Source organism: Pygocentrus nattereri, chromosome 6 (assembly GCF_015220715.1).
Source record: "Pygocentrus nattereri isolate fPygNat1 chromosome 6, fPygNat1.pri, whole genome shotgun sequence".
NCBI lineage: Eukaryota > Metazoa > Chordata > Actinopteri > Characiformes > Serrasalmidae > Pygocentrus > Pygocentrus nattereri.
The window spans coordinates 20,261,683-20,278,655 of NC_051216.1; the positions used below are offsets into that span (position 1 = coordinate 20,261,683).

Below are 16,973 nucleotides of genomic sequence, written 5' to 3' on the forward strand. Positions count from 1 at the left end.
CTGCTTGGAATCTGCCATACAGCTGGTTCAAATTAAAATAAAGATATTAAATTAAGTCAAGAGTTATTGCCGGCTAACTTTTCATTGAAAAGAAAACTACACTGACCACATGCTTTTTAATGTAATCCTTTTCAGTAACATTGCTGCCTGATCTGCAATGTAACTGAATCTGTTGATTAGAGTGTCTAAAGAAAACTAGACTGATGTGAGTTTATTCAGCTGCTTTAGCATGAAGAACCTTAAAAATAGCTAGTCTTCCAGTTACAGAGTAAAAATGTTTGAAATCAAGGAAAATGACTACAGTACAGTAAATGCATTTCAAATGAACACAATCTAATAAAATGGAAGCATTTCTTTATTATATGGACAATTCAAACTCATTCATAAGTCCCTCACTGCAAACCAGACAGGGTAATTAACTTGTAAAGGCCAGAAAATGTACCGTTTAAAGTTTTACAAATTAAATAAGTGAGCGCGGAGACCTCCCCTTCCTCTACACTCTCAATGAAAACCAAAGTGACTGCCGTGTGGCACACTGGTTTTGTAGAGAGATCAGGCAACAAAGGCATGAATAAGGCATGGCGTTGGCTTGTAGACAGCCCTTGTGCCTGGCTGTGTCAATCGCCCTGGAAGTGTGAATTGAGGTGGCTGTATATGAGGTCTACGGGAACAATAGCCTTGCAAAAAGCACACTGGCTCGGGCTGGCCGTCGTGGCAGGCTCCATGCTTGATTCTTCTGATGCCATAGAGGAGAGATCAGGGCTCCATACAAGCTGCTCAGAGGGAGAGAAAGAGAGAGGACACTACTTTAGAGCCAGGTTAGTGTTTCATGCACCACAATTGTAGAGTTGGCACTGCATATCAACATGAGATATATAACATTATATAAAAATGAAGATAATAACATACCAGTCAATAATCTGATATTTAATGATCTTTAAAATGACAAAGCAGATTGGTAAAAATCCATGGACTCAGATGAGTGTCACAATTTCCTAAACTGCTATAAAATCCAACTGTAGGCTCCAGTATAATCAGAGGGCTATTCTGGGCTGCAGATGTGTGCATTAGTTCCCTGTCTGTTCCCCAACACAAAAAATCTCCTATTTACGTGAATGCATACTACAAGGACGTATAAAGTGTAATTGTGTTTATGTCCTACATGTTACGTGACACACAAAAAGCAAAACTCTTAAGTCACTCGCCACCCTTAGAAATATTTTTTTCTAGGAACATAATTATACACCCTATGCAAATTTGTCAGTGCTTAGTTTAGAGAAATTTAACCTACAATTTCAAGTATCAACACTTAATTTTACTTTTTTCAGGACCAGGACTTATGTAAGAGAAAGTACAATAAACTCTGCTTAAATGAAGCCTAGATCAGAATTCATAATTAAGGGAAAGCTTTCAAGTTGCAGTTTACTGAAAATCATATTATATGATATATTATATTTTTTATGCACATTTCCATAAAAGATGAGCCTGGGGAATGTGAGCTAATCTTTACCTAACCCAGAGCTAAAAGAACAATATGAAGAGGTGTGTAAGGTGTGTATGACAACACAGAACAAAACAGTATGTGATTCTCAGCTCTCTGTGGTCTTAGCACATCTTAATTGAGATCTTAAACAGAGCAGCCCAGTTTGATTCCCTCTGCAGACATAGCACTCAATCATGTATTTCAAGAATTTTCCAGTAAAACACAGAAAAAAAGTCAATCTTCAGTCAGTTGTTTTCAGCCTAGGACAATGTTGGAAGTCTCACAGCTGAAAAGAAATAGGATGAAAGTCATTCAGACCTAGAGCTGTGTGATATGGCAAGAATGTAATATCACAATACTTCAAGAATGATACACAATATATCACAATATTTATTTTTTTCTGAGATCTAATACATTGGAACAGAGAAAGTAGTGCCTCGTTTAAAAATATTTTCAAAAACTATGAATGCAATAATTGTCATCAACATTTCACATATTGTGCTGCTGTAAAAAGTATTTAAACAGAACTAACTATGCTGTTTTTGTAATCAACACGTAGTCGGTCTGTGGTTCTTGAGTACTGACAATATCCAGGATGAGCTCAGAACAGCATATTGTGACATATTGTCATTACGACAGAGATAAATACTGTCATATCACCCAGCTCTATTCAGACCAGTAGCACTCTCTGTCTGTAAAAACTAATCAACAACCCTTCCAGTTATTGGACTAATCAGACCCAAAAACCCAATATATGCCCAAGGCTGCACTGTATTCAAATCTAAAACTGAAGTAGGTTATTTTGGGAACATGTCTGTTGGGCGTATCAATCCATGGTTCTTTGGACTTTAGTTGAAGATCTTTCACATTCATATTACAGTCGTAGTCTGAGTGATCTCTCATCTGCCCAAAAAAGAGCAAAATACACCTCTCTCTGGTTTTTAGGGTTCCTGAGCTTGTTCCTATAAATGGTGCTTTCGTAGGGCTTCTGTAACAAAACATTAAGGATCTAGCCTTATAGCAGTTGTTCTCAAACCTGTTACTTAGGACCTTCTATTCTGCTTATGTTTTGTTGTCTCTCATCTAGCACACCTGCTTCAACTCATTAACTAATTAACAGGCCTCTTATGTATCTTGTCAGATGTGTTAGGGCAGGGAAAACATAAAAATCTTAATATCATGGGGTTGAATTGGAGTTGGAAGCCTGCACTAAAGGTTCTGTAAACTTTCAGTGTTATATAACTCTAGTTGTAAACAGTTCTGATGTCTGTATAATAATTTAAAATATTTAAAGGTAATAATGTAGAGAGTAACCATAATTAGCCACTGTCCAAAATAAAACATGTATCCTGATTTTATTTACGTATGTAACAGCATTTGAACACAGCAGCTGTTCTTTGCATTGTGTAAAAAATCATGATGAATGGATGAATAGAAAGGGTGCAAAATAACTTGGAATAAAATCTATTTACTTTTATTTTACTTATATTGAAAGTTAAGAATGTTTTGCCTTCTTCTGTAAAGTTATCATTTTGGAGACAAGTGTTTTTTTTGGGACAGCAATGATTTGTGACATCAGATTTAGCTGTATCAAAGCTGTGTAAAATTTAGCAATGATCAATGATCAGATCCTAACTTCACTGCACTTAATTTATGGATTATAGTGTGATCTTATTTAAAAATGCAAAAAAAGGAAGAAATGAATATTAACTATGGTTACTAGTATCGGTTTCTGCCACAACAAGGAGTTAATTATCAATCATTGCATTGGAAATTCCATACTGATGCATTCTGTATTTTTTCAGGCATATTTAGTTACTAGTTTAATGACAAATAAAGCTTTCAAAATGATAATTAAACATGTTTTATTTTAATTTTAAGCATTTTACAAGTATATATATTATTAAAGGTTATTAAAAGTATATGATGTGCATGTGTGTGTGTCTATTCAATGCATGATATTAGTTTTACAGCTTTTATATTAGTATAAATTCTTTTTAAACAGGATTATCAATTTTCTGATAGAGCAAATCTCAGGTGATGCCATGTTAAAGTTATTTACCAAAACTGAAAATGTGTTTAAACTAGTCTTTTTACTTGGACACCCGTATGAACCTTTGTCCTGGAACAAACATTTATTTTTCAAATACACAAACATTATCATAACACATATTCATGGCTTTCTGGGGTCATTTCACCTGACTTGGTAACCTGAACCAGCATAACCATGACTCACAACTGACTTGTTTTCAACAGTTGTGAAAGGGCTACCAATCTAGGCATTGTACCATGAAGGTTGCTTGTGGTCTTCTATATGGTGCAGTACCATGTCCATCTTTCTTAAAAGTATCTCACAATAAAAGTCAGTTGCTGTGGATTGTGGCACATGACAGTTTAAATGTGGCACTATAAGAATCATGTATCATGAAAATGTCCTTAAGTATCATGATATTACACGTTTGCCATATCAAACACCCCAATGCCAGATTATTTTATTTAGGGTTTTATATGGCTAAATCACCTTTTTTATTAGTTTAATCTGCATGAACGGATGGAGGGTCACACCACTTGACTTTGGAAGGCATAAATGTCTATAGTTTATTTTATTTTGAAGCACTGACAATGTATTCACATAAAGCAAGTATTGTAGAATATTCTAATATATGTCATGTATATATTAGTTTATTTAATAGAAAAATAATGGACCCTACTACAAACTTATGATGGTAATATCTCTCAGATCACTTTTTTCCCAAGTTACTAAGGTTGTTTCTGCTTTTTTGTGACACTTATACTGGGGGTAAAAAGTTTAAATAGCCTGGTATGTAAATAATGTAAATGTCTACTGAACTAAAGGTTCTACTTTGTTTCTGTTAATCAGGCAGTATGCGGCATGCTGACAGGCCTACTAACCTATGTGAAATGTGTTTGACCATTCTTCCTCGCTACCAAGCTTAAAACTAACCAAACAAGCAGTTCTCACCTGTTGCGGACCCCGTACAGCTTCATGTGATGCTGACACAGCAGGGAGGTGTGATGGAGAAGAAGACAAAAATGGAGAGATGGACTCTTCCATCACTGAAAAAGTCTCCACCGGGTCCTTCCTGTGCAGGGACAGGGGTATGCTCTCGTCTGGGCCACTAAGCAAGAACTCATATTCAGTGTCTGTAGAAGGCGGGAATATTACATCGTACATAAAATCAGCGTCATCTGGGTTGATGCCGCGTGACGCCAGGGAGCTAGAGGTCAAACGGTCATTGACCTCTGACCTTGAGGAGGAAGTGAAAGACACCTCAGCTTGTTCGGATGTGTCGTCAGTGCACTGGATGGGCATGGAGAACTCTTGCTCTGCAGGAAAACACAAAACAGTTGTTTGGGCTGGTATAACTTGTCTATCATCTACAACCAATTCAAACACATGAGAATTCTCATTTATACATTGGTACACTGAATGCTTTTGTTTAAAGGAGTCCTGATTGGGGCCATGTGTGGAAGACAAAAATAACATCATCCAAATTACAAGAAGAGTGTGGAGTGTAGATACATTAAAAGCATTAATAAAAGGCTATTCCACACCAATACCAAGCTTTAATTTCCGACCTGGACTTACTACACTAACATACTGAGGCCTACCCTTTGACGACAGCTAGACAATAACTTCACAGGTGCTTTTCCAATACTGAGCCCAATGAAAAAAAACTTAAGACCTAAATTAAGGTCTTTGGACATGTGGAAAGGTATCTTTCATCCTCTGTTTTCTGCTGATATCTTTGTGCCTTCACATAGATGTAAGAAGAACAGAATACACTATAAAAAAATCACAGTAGTGATGTATGCACCATGCAGTGCTGAGTATTCAAGAGCATCTCTGCCATTTTTAACACCTAACAAAGCTCTGAGAATCTGAGAACCCCACAACTACTGCAGCTACGGCTGACAAAGCCAAAACCCACTCAGACATAACCTTGACATACTGTTACTAAATGAACAATAACTGAACACACCAATAATTCATAACACCAATAATTCGCCAGCCCAGAAAAACAAAATGGCGATGTGATAATGAATCATATTGAGTGGCTGACTGTGTTATTATAACACAAAATAAGAAGCATTTTTCTTAAAATTTCCAAATTTCTGCATAATTAAAATGTTCAAATGTAAACAAACTCATTCATTTGGTTTCATGTGAAATGCTTCATGCTAGAGAAACTTAACAGGTCTGAAATGTTCACAGTAGCAGTGAAGAGAATCAGACACCTAAAGTATTCAATACTTTTAAAGGCTACATCCTATAAGAGTATTACATTAAATGGTACATATACATTGCATGATGCTTGTGACACTTTTTAAACAAAAAGCTATTGGCTTACATGCAAGGCAAGAATACCTTTTTTCTCAGATTTATCACAATTTAACATTATCAACATTACGCACAAAAGTTTAGCAGATGTGTAGTCATAAATGCATAAAACAGAAAACCTATTTTTTTAGATTTACCACTATTTGTAACATCATCAATGTATAAAAACTCACACGTAGGTTTGTTGGTCTTTTTGGACAGTAATTGAAAATTTTCTATTTGAGTTGTAGACATCATGTCCCCTGGTTTCTATCATCATTAGTATAAAGAAATCAGAATTTCTCTACAATGCGCTGCTTCACATCAAACCACTCCGAATGACTTTGTTTACACCTCAGTAACTGAATTATGTCTGTAATGTCTGTAATTATTGTGCCTCATGAAAGTAAAGCATTTCTTGCTGACAACCCAGAAGCCATCATTTAATCAGAACTGATCGTTACACAAAAAAGGCAGTTATGTGATGATTGGGAGTCTAAGAGATCAATTCTCTAAGCATGTCTCTTTTAGTTTACAATTGCCTTTTTTTCACACATAAAAATGTTCTCACCTATATCTGGTGCTTTAGAACACCATTTTAGCTGTGCTACATGGCTGGGTTAACTATGAAAAAGCCTGGAAAGCACATTGTCCTTTCTGCTATTCCTTCACCAGATTCCATAGCTAAAATTACATTACATGGACATATTGTTTCTCTTCATCAAACAAAAGGCATCTAATTGCATAACTGTGCAATGATAATTAAACATGTTCATCTGTTAAATCTATTTTAATGTAGTGCAAAGGGCAGCGGATGCAGCAGCAGTAACACTGGAACTGCTTGCCTTTGCTCCAGGTGGTTCTGTCTTTTAATTGCGCACAGGATAATACACAATAACTAATATACTGTTATGACACTTCCAAAGTAATTGTTAACTCCACAGCTTCCATTCCTCATTTCTCATAATTTAATTAGAGCGAAAAACAACATTATGAAAAAAACAGGACTCGGCTAAGGCACAACAGCCATAATTTAATGGAGACATTTATCCAAATTAAAAGTAAAAAATGTAAATAATGTTACCGTTTGCTGTATCATTTCCTTTGTGTATTCTTTTCAGGTGATCTTTCTGTCGCCTTGTGAGAGTTTGAATCCTCTGGAAAGTCCCTTGGATTTCCTGAAGAGCATCTAGAACATCCTCCCTAAGAACCAAAAAACAAGCAAGTGTTGAGCAAGCACTTCCACTGTATGTGTTCACAAAGTGGGTCACAAACACAGCCAGAACTCTCATTACAAAACAAGCAGAACTACAATATAATCAGGTCTCTTTATCTGAGAAAACTGTAAACCTGCACATTTCTATAGCTACACAGTTGTATGCAAAAGTTTGAACACCTCTGGTCAAATTAATGTCAATATATCCTCTACATGGAACAAACTTAAATATTAGTAGTTAGAAGTAGTGCACAATTTCTATTTATTTGTTAGTTAAAAACATGAAACATTTTTAAAAATTCATAAATTTGGAAATGTTTGTTTTATTTTGTTTTCCCCAAAACTGTAAATTAAGCACATAAACAGTATGCATATTTTCATGTAGAAAATCACCAAAACATGTCATTTTTCCAGGGGTGCCCAAAGTATTGCATACAACTGTACATTTTACCTGCAGCTAATACATATCTGGGCACTCTTCAGTATTTAACTTGTATGTATCGACTAAGACAGCCAATAACTAATTAGACTTTTGTCAAGACCCAGTCATTAAGTGTTACTAGAACAGCAATGGCAAAACTATTTTGTGATTAAAATAACTCTGTTAATGGGTGCTAACCTTTCACTTTAATTGCAGACAGAAAAAACAAAAAGAAGCATATTTTCCTTTGGAGCTGGCATTTACAATGCATCTTAAAATATGTTTCAGAATTGGAGACCTTCAACAGCATCCCAAAAACACCATAGCATAATGATCATCCTAAAATACAGACAGACTGTTCACAGTGTTACTGGCCATCTTATAATGATTCATTGTGCTCTGACTGTTTTGGGAAACGGGCCCCAGAAGTGTTAAGAATACAACCAACGAGGCCATGTGCGTGACGCATCTCAGGACCAGAGCCGTGTCTCTATGTCAAGAGTGAGTTGTAAGATAAGAGAGTGAGTATCACTTTGAATACTAGCTGTAACTGTTAAAACGATGTCAGCATGACAATGCTTTAGAACCAGAGCACGCCAGGCGTCCTTAAGTTAAATGAATTTGTCTGCTAAGATATTAAACCAGTTAACATAATTTAAATGAGGAGGCTTCATAAATTTAAACCCTGGTATATTTTACAAGAGAAGTCTGAACCACATACGTCTTCATGCCACTGATTCCAGGTACTGTACGGGGAATCGTCTGAGCACACTCCATGGCTTCCTTCATCACACATTATCCACAAAACAAAGAGAAAAAAATAGTATTAACATATGCCAGTTCTGAGAGACATTAATACCATGCAATGAACATTGTGATTTATAAACGTTTAGTACTGTACTATACTGTACTTGCTCTTTCATATCCTGTATAATCCTATCTATTCTATACTAGAAAGCAGTGCACCTATAACTTGTAATTTGTAATGTCTTTCACTGTCACAAACTAAAATTTCATTTACATCAAGGAACTTTCTTTAAAGTGAGAGACAAAGTCTCTCATGCTACAGCTCAATATAACAGACGTCTTCCAAAACCATTATGCTCTAGCGCCCCCTGTTGTTGAAAATATTGACAAGTGTAAAACAATTGAAAAGAATTATCATGGTGGATTCAATTAGAGAAAAATTCTCACTATGGACAGATAGCGCTGAGAAATGATATCAAACTGTGAAGAAAAAGAACTACATCTTTTTCACACATTTCTCACAATTTAACCCTCGACTGAACTGTGGATAAGTGGGAAAGCAGCTCAGGCACTGCCATCAGATCTTCTGCCTGCTTTCTACTTATAATATTAGAATAAAGACAGTGGGGGTGGGGGCATATGTTTTAGTACGCACAATCCATTCAAGAAAATTAGGCTAGATTTTCAAGCCTTTGAACAACAATAGGACGACAGAAAACGCTCTATGTGTTCTGCATGGGGGTCTATGCATTGCAGGTCAGTAACAAATTACAGCATCTCTCTGAAAAAGACACTTCTGTTGTAACAGATTTCCAACAGATTTCTACCTTTAACAAAAACAGATAAGCAGGGGTTCTGAGAGCTCCCGTTGAGCACAGAATTCTCAGTCACATAACATGACAAAAACATAGACAACAAAAGATTTCTCAACTTATAATTTACCAGATTGACATTTAACACCTTTCAAAATGTATTTCACATTATAAACAACAATCAAACTGATGCCTTCTTCCAGCCTAAAGAGATGAAAGCAGCATTTGTATTTTCAGACACTGAGATGATAAGGATCTGCGACCAGCACGGGGGTGTACCTACCAGGACATGGTTAGTCCTGTGGGAAGTGGTGGGGTTGCCAGACCACTGATTGCTAGGTGACAACCTTTCTGTTTCCTGTTTTCGGTCTGCAGCCTCACAACATTTCACTTCCCCTGGAAAAAACACAACACATAGTCTTAAACTTAAACACCAAACTATAAATGACATAAGCCTACAAGAACACATTTATGTATAAATATTTAGTGACAACTGTTTAAATTGAATTTAAAATGTGGGAATGGCATCCAAAGCACATGTAATAATGCCAACATGATCTCGCCTTCACTGAAAAACATCACAATTATATGACAAAAAAATAATACGAAACTAATACCTATCACAACCTTTTCTCAATGTTTGAAAGTTTTGCTCACAACAGAATTCACCTTCTCAAAACATTTAATGAGTCAAAACTAATTACTTTTGCCAAACACATCTTTACCAAACACTCATCCCACCACACAAAATACAAAAATTTGATCAAGCAAATAAATAGGCCTAGGTGCTGTTATGTGAATAACTCCAACTAAATTAAAAACACATCAATCAAAATCAAATAAACCTAAATTAAAAAAAAACTAAATCAAAATCAAATAAACTTAAATCAAACTAAGTCAGTGTATATCTTATACACGGCATACAGAATATTCTATTTCATTGAGGTAATGCACAGAAAGGATTTACTGTTCAACTGTTTTGCTCGGTAAGTGTTCAATGCTGATAAATCTTTAAAAATCTCATTCTCAAAATTCCCAAAAACATATGCCCCATAGCGAGCTTCTTCTCTCATGCCCACTAAACACAAGTATGGCTTGATATAACAGCAAAATGTCTTAGAGTATGTTGATCATCTCACTTAGCTCTGCTTAGCTTCTCTGGGGGTTAACATTTTTAGCATAAATTAGTCAGTTGAAATGACTGACTGAGACCTACTGTAACTTATAACAGTGCGACACTCACATGAGCCCCTGACATTTTGAACAGGCATTTACAAAAACCAGTCAAGATTTTAGAACAAGTATACTCCTTAACTCACAGATGGAACAGAAATTTGGTTTGGAACAATATTATTCTTTTACATACACTCCATAGTAAGAATTTATAAAGAGAACATCTTGTAATTGTATTTACACCAATTTCTTAGTCCCTGAGACTTAATTACCACTTTACAAATACAAGGCATTCTGCCAGTTAATTTTATCATTACCCCTTTCTTAAGCTTTCTCAATCAATTTTAATTCATCTGCAGCTCTGGTCATCATTCTGGACACAACTAAAATTTGTTTACAGCTAAAATCTATTGAGTTGTAGAATAATAACAGAATAATAATAATAATAATAATAATAAGTTTCTACATGTTTCTTTTTATATTTTAAACAACAGTGGTTCCAAACTTTTGCTCAGTATCGTATATAAATGTATGCACATACTGACATTTTGGAGCTCTATTTTAGGGTAATGTGACAATGTTGTGTGTCTGAAAGGAAGCGATGAAAACTGCAGTGCATGAAATGTCATTGCTTGCTGTTTTGATTATTTAGATTAGGGTTTTGACCTGAAGGTCACAGTTTTTTTTAAATAACTGCAATCAAATAAAAATGTAATATGTGACTAATACACACTAGACCCATTTAACAGACTATGATAAAAATTAGGTCAGGCCTAAATCTAAAAATAAGAAAAAAGTCTGGAAAACTGGCCCAGTATAAACTACACTAAAACTACAAAATTTAATTTTCACCTGAAAATATTTTTTCAAGGTCTCAACACATTAGAAGGGACCATTTCTTTGGTTATATACATTGTGTGATATAAGTCTAGTGTATGTATAATAATAAGAAAATCATTTCTTGGGTCAGTTTCTGACTAACCTGAATGATACTTTACTGCTGAACTCAACTGTGCTTTCAGCTCTGAAATCAGCTGCTCTTGGTCTTCTATCTTCCTCTTCAGCTGCTGAGTGTATCGTTCAAACTGCTCCGTCTAAACACACACACACACACACACGCACACACACACAGTGGTCCTGATTGACATGGGTTATGTAACTACAAAATTTATAATAAAGAAAGATATTTTAAAAAGAAGAAACTCAATGGACTGCAGTCTGTACTGAACCTTCTGCTGGAGTTCCTTTTTGGCATTGTCTTTCTCAATCAAGACATTGCGATAGGCTTCGTAGGCTTTGTTAAGCTGATCACTAATGTTTCGTTCCATGCCGTGGCCTTCAATAACATCACTGTCAGCTGTCATGAGTCCTGTGGCCAGAAAACAGACTCTAACAAACATGTCAAAGGCAGGTAAATACATAACAATACCTCAGGCATGAGAGCAGGACCACTGCACAGTCTGTATAGGCCACACTGTCGAATCAACAAAGAACAGTTGCATAGTTTACAACAGACATGTCATTCCTCTGTGTGGTGGATTCTGGACTATACCATCATTGACCATGTGACCAATTGTAATGTATTTTATTTGGCTTCTTTACAATCTATAAATCCTGGAGAATGAGTTTTTTTGAGTGATTTGAAAAGTGCATATCAACAGACTTGTTTTAAGAAGAAAAAACAAGTTCTACCACACTAGTCTGCATACAAGTCATGCCTAAACATCTAGAATATCAAGTATATCATACCAGAGTGTCAAGCTATGACGTTAAGAAATAAAAGCCTGGTTAAAAAGGATAAGCAGAGAGGAAACTGAAATATTTTAAAGCTACTAAGCCTGTTCATTTAACCCATCTAAACGTTTTCTTATTTCATTTAAGACAGCTAGTAAAACACCCAACCAAAGACGCTATGTGTGATGAACCACAGAATAAAGCTGCTGAAAGTTGAAGAGGTTTAAATAAAATACGCTTTAAAAGAAAAATACATTAAGAGGACGGTTCAAAATAAGCGTAGTATTCCGTTTCCAAGATTGTTAAACTGCATGAACAGCTCATTTTTAAACCACTTTTGTGGGTCTATCTCTACATCTCAGAGAACCTGTACTGTGAAATATGGGAAGTTGATGATGGCAGTAAAAGGACGCTCACAGCCATCGCTAATGGAATGACAAACTTTATCCGTCCGTCGAAACATTACAGCGTAACAACGTAGAGTCGGTGAAAATGAAAAGTAAACCTTGATTCTGTCGATATTATTTAGCTCAAATACTTAACCGACGGTATCGAAATACCGACAGTAACGTTAGCTCGCAAACTGACGTTAACAACGCCTTAACTACACACAACTAGCAGCCAGTCTAGCTAGCAAGCGTGGCTAACTGTCCGTGAATGGAGCCTTACCTTCATTCGAAAGTGCCAAAAGACCTACATTTAGCTATCGCTTTGACATTGCCGAGCTCTCTTGCTGCCGGTCTAGTCTACAACTTTATTTTCACATTGAAAAGGAATGGAGGAAATGGAGTGTTTCGCACAAATGGACGTTTGACATGTTTTACAATGAGCTGGGAACTTCCCTCGGGGAATCCCCGCTGCCCTGCAGCTTCCGCCTGCCGCCGCTCCGCCAATCAGCGTCGCTGTGGCTCCTCGTGCTGGATGCCTGTGTGTGAGCCCGAGCTACAGCCTGCAGCCTACTTATCTGACTTCAGCCTGCTGCAAACGCCGGTTGAAGATCAGGCAAAGAACTCAAAAGTTTGTAGAGACCTGTTCATCCAACGTTTCTCCTGAAAGCAAGTTCGCCCCCTTATGTTGCAGGAGCAGACTCTACTCTTATGGAAAGGCTTTACATTAGAAGCTGGGACTTTGCTGTGAGTATTAGTGATCTCAGGTACTGATGTAAATGTCTAGTTATGGATCACAAATGCCACTCCAACTCATCCCAGAGGTATCTAATGGTTATACAGTTTATCTCAAAAGTATTTTAAGGTGGATCAGCTCATCCCAAAGGAATCTGATGGTGATACATCCATCCATCCATCCATTTTCTAAGCCGCTTCTCCGTCAGGGTCGCGGGGGGATGCGGAAGGCAGAATACACCCTGGACAGGTTGCCAGTCCATCGCAGGGCCTGATGGTGATACAATTCATCCCAAATGTATTTGAAGGGGCTGCAACTCATCCCAAAGGTACTGGGTGAAGCTCAGAAAGTAATGCAATTGCATAGCTGATGCTTGGCATGGGTCATGGTGACCTTTATTCTAATGTGCAGCTGCTCCAGAGTAGGGCTGGGCAATATTGTTTTTGTTATTGTGAATTTTGTCAAAACACAATATACTTTTCTGAATGTATCGCAGATTATCACCAGTACTTGTAGAACACTGAGCAACTGCATGTTTACTTATAAAGAGAGCAAAATTAGTCCCATTTAACTGGATTTAGTGCAACACAGTATCCAAAATATTGAATAAAAATCATTGTGTTCACAGTATTTTTTAAATGTAGCTCTACTAGTTCTTTTTCTCAGTTTCAACTGATCAGATGTCTGAAAAAATAAATATTGTGATATTATTGTGTAACATGAATATTGCTTGAAGTATCCTGATATTAGATTTTTGCTATATTGACCAGCTCTACTCCAGAGCATCCTACACTATTAGCACTTTTTTTCAATTAGATTACACAAGCTGTGTGTGTACATGTGAACCAGCCATACTAGCTAAATTCACACATTTAAAGAAATATCTGAATACTTTTGGAGATATAGTCTAGCAATTTATAGCCTGTTGGCCTTGAAATATAGATCCAGGCTACAGGCCTAAAACCATATGTGGTAGTGAACAACTTCTCAAGAATTTTGGATTCTGAATTCCTTTTTAAAAGCATGCATATTCGAGTCAATGAGAACATTTGACTAACTGATACTTTTCCGTTTCTCAACTATGACCCCTGCCCCCGTGGGTTATCCCTCCTCATTTTGTATGCAAGGCCATATAACACAATGACATAATCACTGACATAATCATAAGCACTGGCCTTGCAACTCGTGCTGAGTTCCAGTTCTACTGCAAAATATCTTCTGTACTTCTAATGACGCCTACAGCTGAAGAGACACCCATCATCCTCTGTGGTTCACCGTGTAGTCTAACCACCCACCACTTTGCCTCTTTATTTCTTTAAAGCTTGGTAATGTGCTACACCATAGGATAAACCACAGTTTAAACTGTACATGCGTTAAAAGAGTAGCTGCAAGGGCTGCAAATATTGTGGTAAATTAAGTGTCAACTACATGACCTTTTTAGATACAATGCCCTAAAATTTGTTCTCATCATCAATCACGATGCATTCTCCCTTTGTACCTTAACAAATTTCTGAGTGAAAGATGATCTAGGGACTCAGGGGTACTTTAACCTGATGGTACATCAGAGTGATATTACTTTTCTCCATCTGTTGGAGCATAGTGATGTAACCAAAACATTTCTAGACAAAACCTCATTACATTTATTTGGTCTCTTAAAAAATATGGTACGATTAATTGTGCTTAATATGACCAGAAATATGTGCTAACAAGATAAAAAAGTTTTTTTTATCAGGTTTGGATTTCAGTTTGACATTAAACAGCACATTACGGTCACAGTGGTGAGAAAATAGTGTAGTCATGCGCGCTGCTGGAAACCATGCAGTTATTACCATAAGATGGCAGTGTTGCTATTGTTTGTGGTAGTTGTAGCTGACAGCAGTGTAAGGTCCAAACCACTTTCATTCTCTTCTCACCTTTGTCTTTGTGGACCTAGAGAAGTGGTAATAATCTGATACTCATTTTACTTGGTCCTGTAGATTAAGACTGGTTTTCTGAGTCATCTAGTCATTTACATCAAGCAAAAATATAATGGTAAGGACAGACATTCGGTTGATTCTCTATCTCTAAGAAACTAAATGGCTTTGATTACAGCTCATGAATCATCATCCTTTTTAATTCAGACATTCAAGGACACATGAAAAAGAGCTCAAGATGTTCTATGGAGATTCTATTCGATGGCGCTCTTACTGTGGCGATAGAATTGTTCACATTCCTAACATTCCATAGTTTAAGGCTCTCTCAGCATGAAGTATGCCTGGTCTTTGAGTGTTTGCGTGTGTGTGTGTGTGTGTGTGTGTGTGTGTGTGTGTGTGTGTGTGTGTGTGTGTGTGTGTGCGTGTGTATGTGTGCTGCTCTGTCAGTTTGGGTGTGAGCATGTAAGCATGCAAGCTTGTCCATGTGTCTGATTTTCCCCAACTTTTCCTTCAACTGGAAAGCCCCAGGATTTATAGTGAAGCACAATCCACTGAGGCTGGAGGATTTGAGATTTTTTCTTTCTGCTGTGTGCTCTGATGTAGAAATGTCTCTTTATCATGCCCTGTTTTCTCTAGCAGATGCATATTAATTGACTTTTCACTTTGAATTTCCCCTTTTCCACTGAGGACCAGATGCTATGCCGGAGGCAAGTATTTAGTCAAGTATGTACTGTGTAAGCGGTTACAATGTAGTTAATAATTCAAGATGTGTTCTCTGCGTTAGCAGTGCATTGCGCTACTATACAGAGAGGCATCAAATTTACACTGTAATGCTGGTGACATATTAACATAGCACATAGAATCAAACCTATATGAGTAGAATAACTACAACCATGATTTAATGCTCTCACTGTAATTGAAGAGTGCCATTCCAATATGCTGTATCCATTTGTAACAATTTTAGATATCACAAATTTTTAAGAAGAGCAATAGCTGATGTATAATAGAAAGCATATATTTATTTCTCTAATAAAGTTAGTATTAATCATAATGTTGATGATGATTTCCTTTATGTCCAAGGCGCACTTAAAAGTTTCAGATTTTTTGTTTCAGACTTCACACATTGTCTAATATACACAGGATCTTTGATTCCATAGGAATCCTTAGGAAACACCTTTCAAAAGAAATGTCTGTGGTTGCAGATAAGGATTGTGTCTCACTTCACAAACTCAGACTCACAATGAGACAGGCATGTGGAGTGTCTGTGCAGATGTCTGTCATTCCTCTGTGCTTGGTTGAAGCCTTACTGCTTTATATGCGTGAGTCTCTCACACACACACACACACACACACACTCTCTAAACAAAGAGACACATCTACACACCACACCTCAGACTGAAAAAAATCTAAGAAACCTTTTGGGACATGCTAGTGAATGGTAACTCAGTCTGCTGTGTTCCTCTCTCTGGTGAAACACTACACTGAAGGCATTTAGCACGTCACATGTTCTAGATTATTCACATGGAACCAGTTCTAATAATCAGTATAGACACTAAAAACCACTGCTCTTATCACACCTTGTGTGTAGTAGCCATAGCCAGTTTGCTTGATCTTGAGCACTGGTTAATTTACGCTTTAAGCTTTCTTTAAATCAGTGTCCAAGTAGCCTGCTTAGTAAAGATTTTAACCCCTTCAAAAGGAAGTAGAGATAAAAAAATTCTGATGTGTTTTTAGAAATTATACTTAATGGATCATTTTAACACTAAATACTGTGCTTCCCTGGTCATGCCAGGAAGATGCATTTGGCACAGTTTCCTACACTCTTTCAGCAGGCCATACTACTCCTGTACTGTTGATACTGTCTCAGGCTTGAGTCCCTCGTTACATAGGAATTCAGCGTCATCTTGGAAATGATTACTGAACTGGACCTGTGTCACCATCAGATAAACAGCGCCTAAAACTTTCATCTTTGAGAGACAGGAATGATCAAGCCGGTATTGTAAAAATAAAA

General features: G+C 36.8%; 1 protein-coding gene across 2 annotated transcripts; it reads right to left on the reverse strand.

Annotated features, from left to right (window-relative positions):
* Nucleotides 1-337: 337 nt before the first annotated feature.
* Nucleotides 338-12,753, reverse strand: tank (TRAF family member-associated NFKB activator). Of its 2 annotated transcripts, XM_017692258.2 has the most exons (9): nucleotides 12,598-12,753; nucleotides 11,424-11,563; nucleotides 11,177-11,288; nucleotides 9,305-9,417; nucleotides 8,184-8,245; nucleotides 6,910-7,028; nucleotides 4,753-4,831; nucleotides 4,467-4,623; nucleotides 338-773 (listed from the first exon to the last, which is right to left on the reverse strand). In XM_017692258.2, the coding sequence occupies exons 2-9, from the start codon at nucleotides 11,556-11,558 to the stop codon at nucleotides 618-620; spliced, it is 933 nt and encodes a 310-aa protein (XP_017547747.1). In that variant the 5' UTR covers nucleotides 11,559-11,563; nucleotides 12,598-12,753; the 3' UTR covers nucleotides 338-617. The 2 variants fall into 2 exon arrangements, with proteins under 2 accessions (XP_017547747.1, XP_017547746.1); XM_017692257.2 differs by having other exon boundaries at nucleotides 4,467-4,831.
* Nucleotides 12,754-16,973: the final 4,220 nt, after the last annotated feature.

Bases quoted from the DNA above. Each gene is read 5' to 3' on its own strand.
- tank (XM_017692257.2), bottom strand. From the start codon at position 11,558: ATGACAGCTGACAGTGATGTTATTGAAGGCCACGGCATGGAACGAAAC. The intron at 4,832-6,909 runs GTAACATTATTT...GTTTTCCTGCAG, and splicing joins AGGAAATGATACAGCAAACG to AGCAAGAGTTCTCCATGCCC. The intron at 774-4,466 runs GTGAGAACTGCT...CCCTCTGAGCAG, and splicing joins CTGTACGGGGTCCGCAACAG to CTTGTATGGAGCCCTGATCT.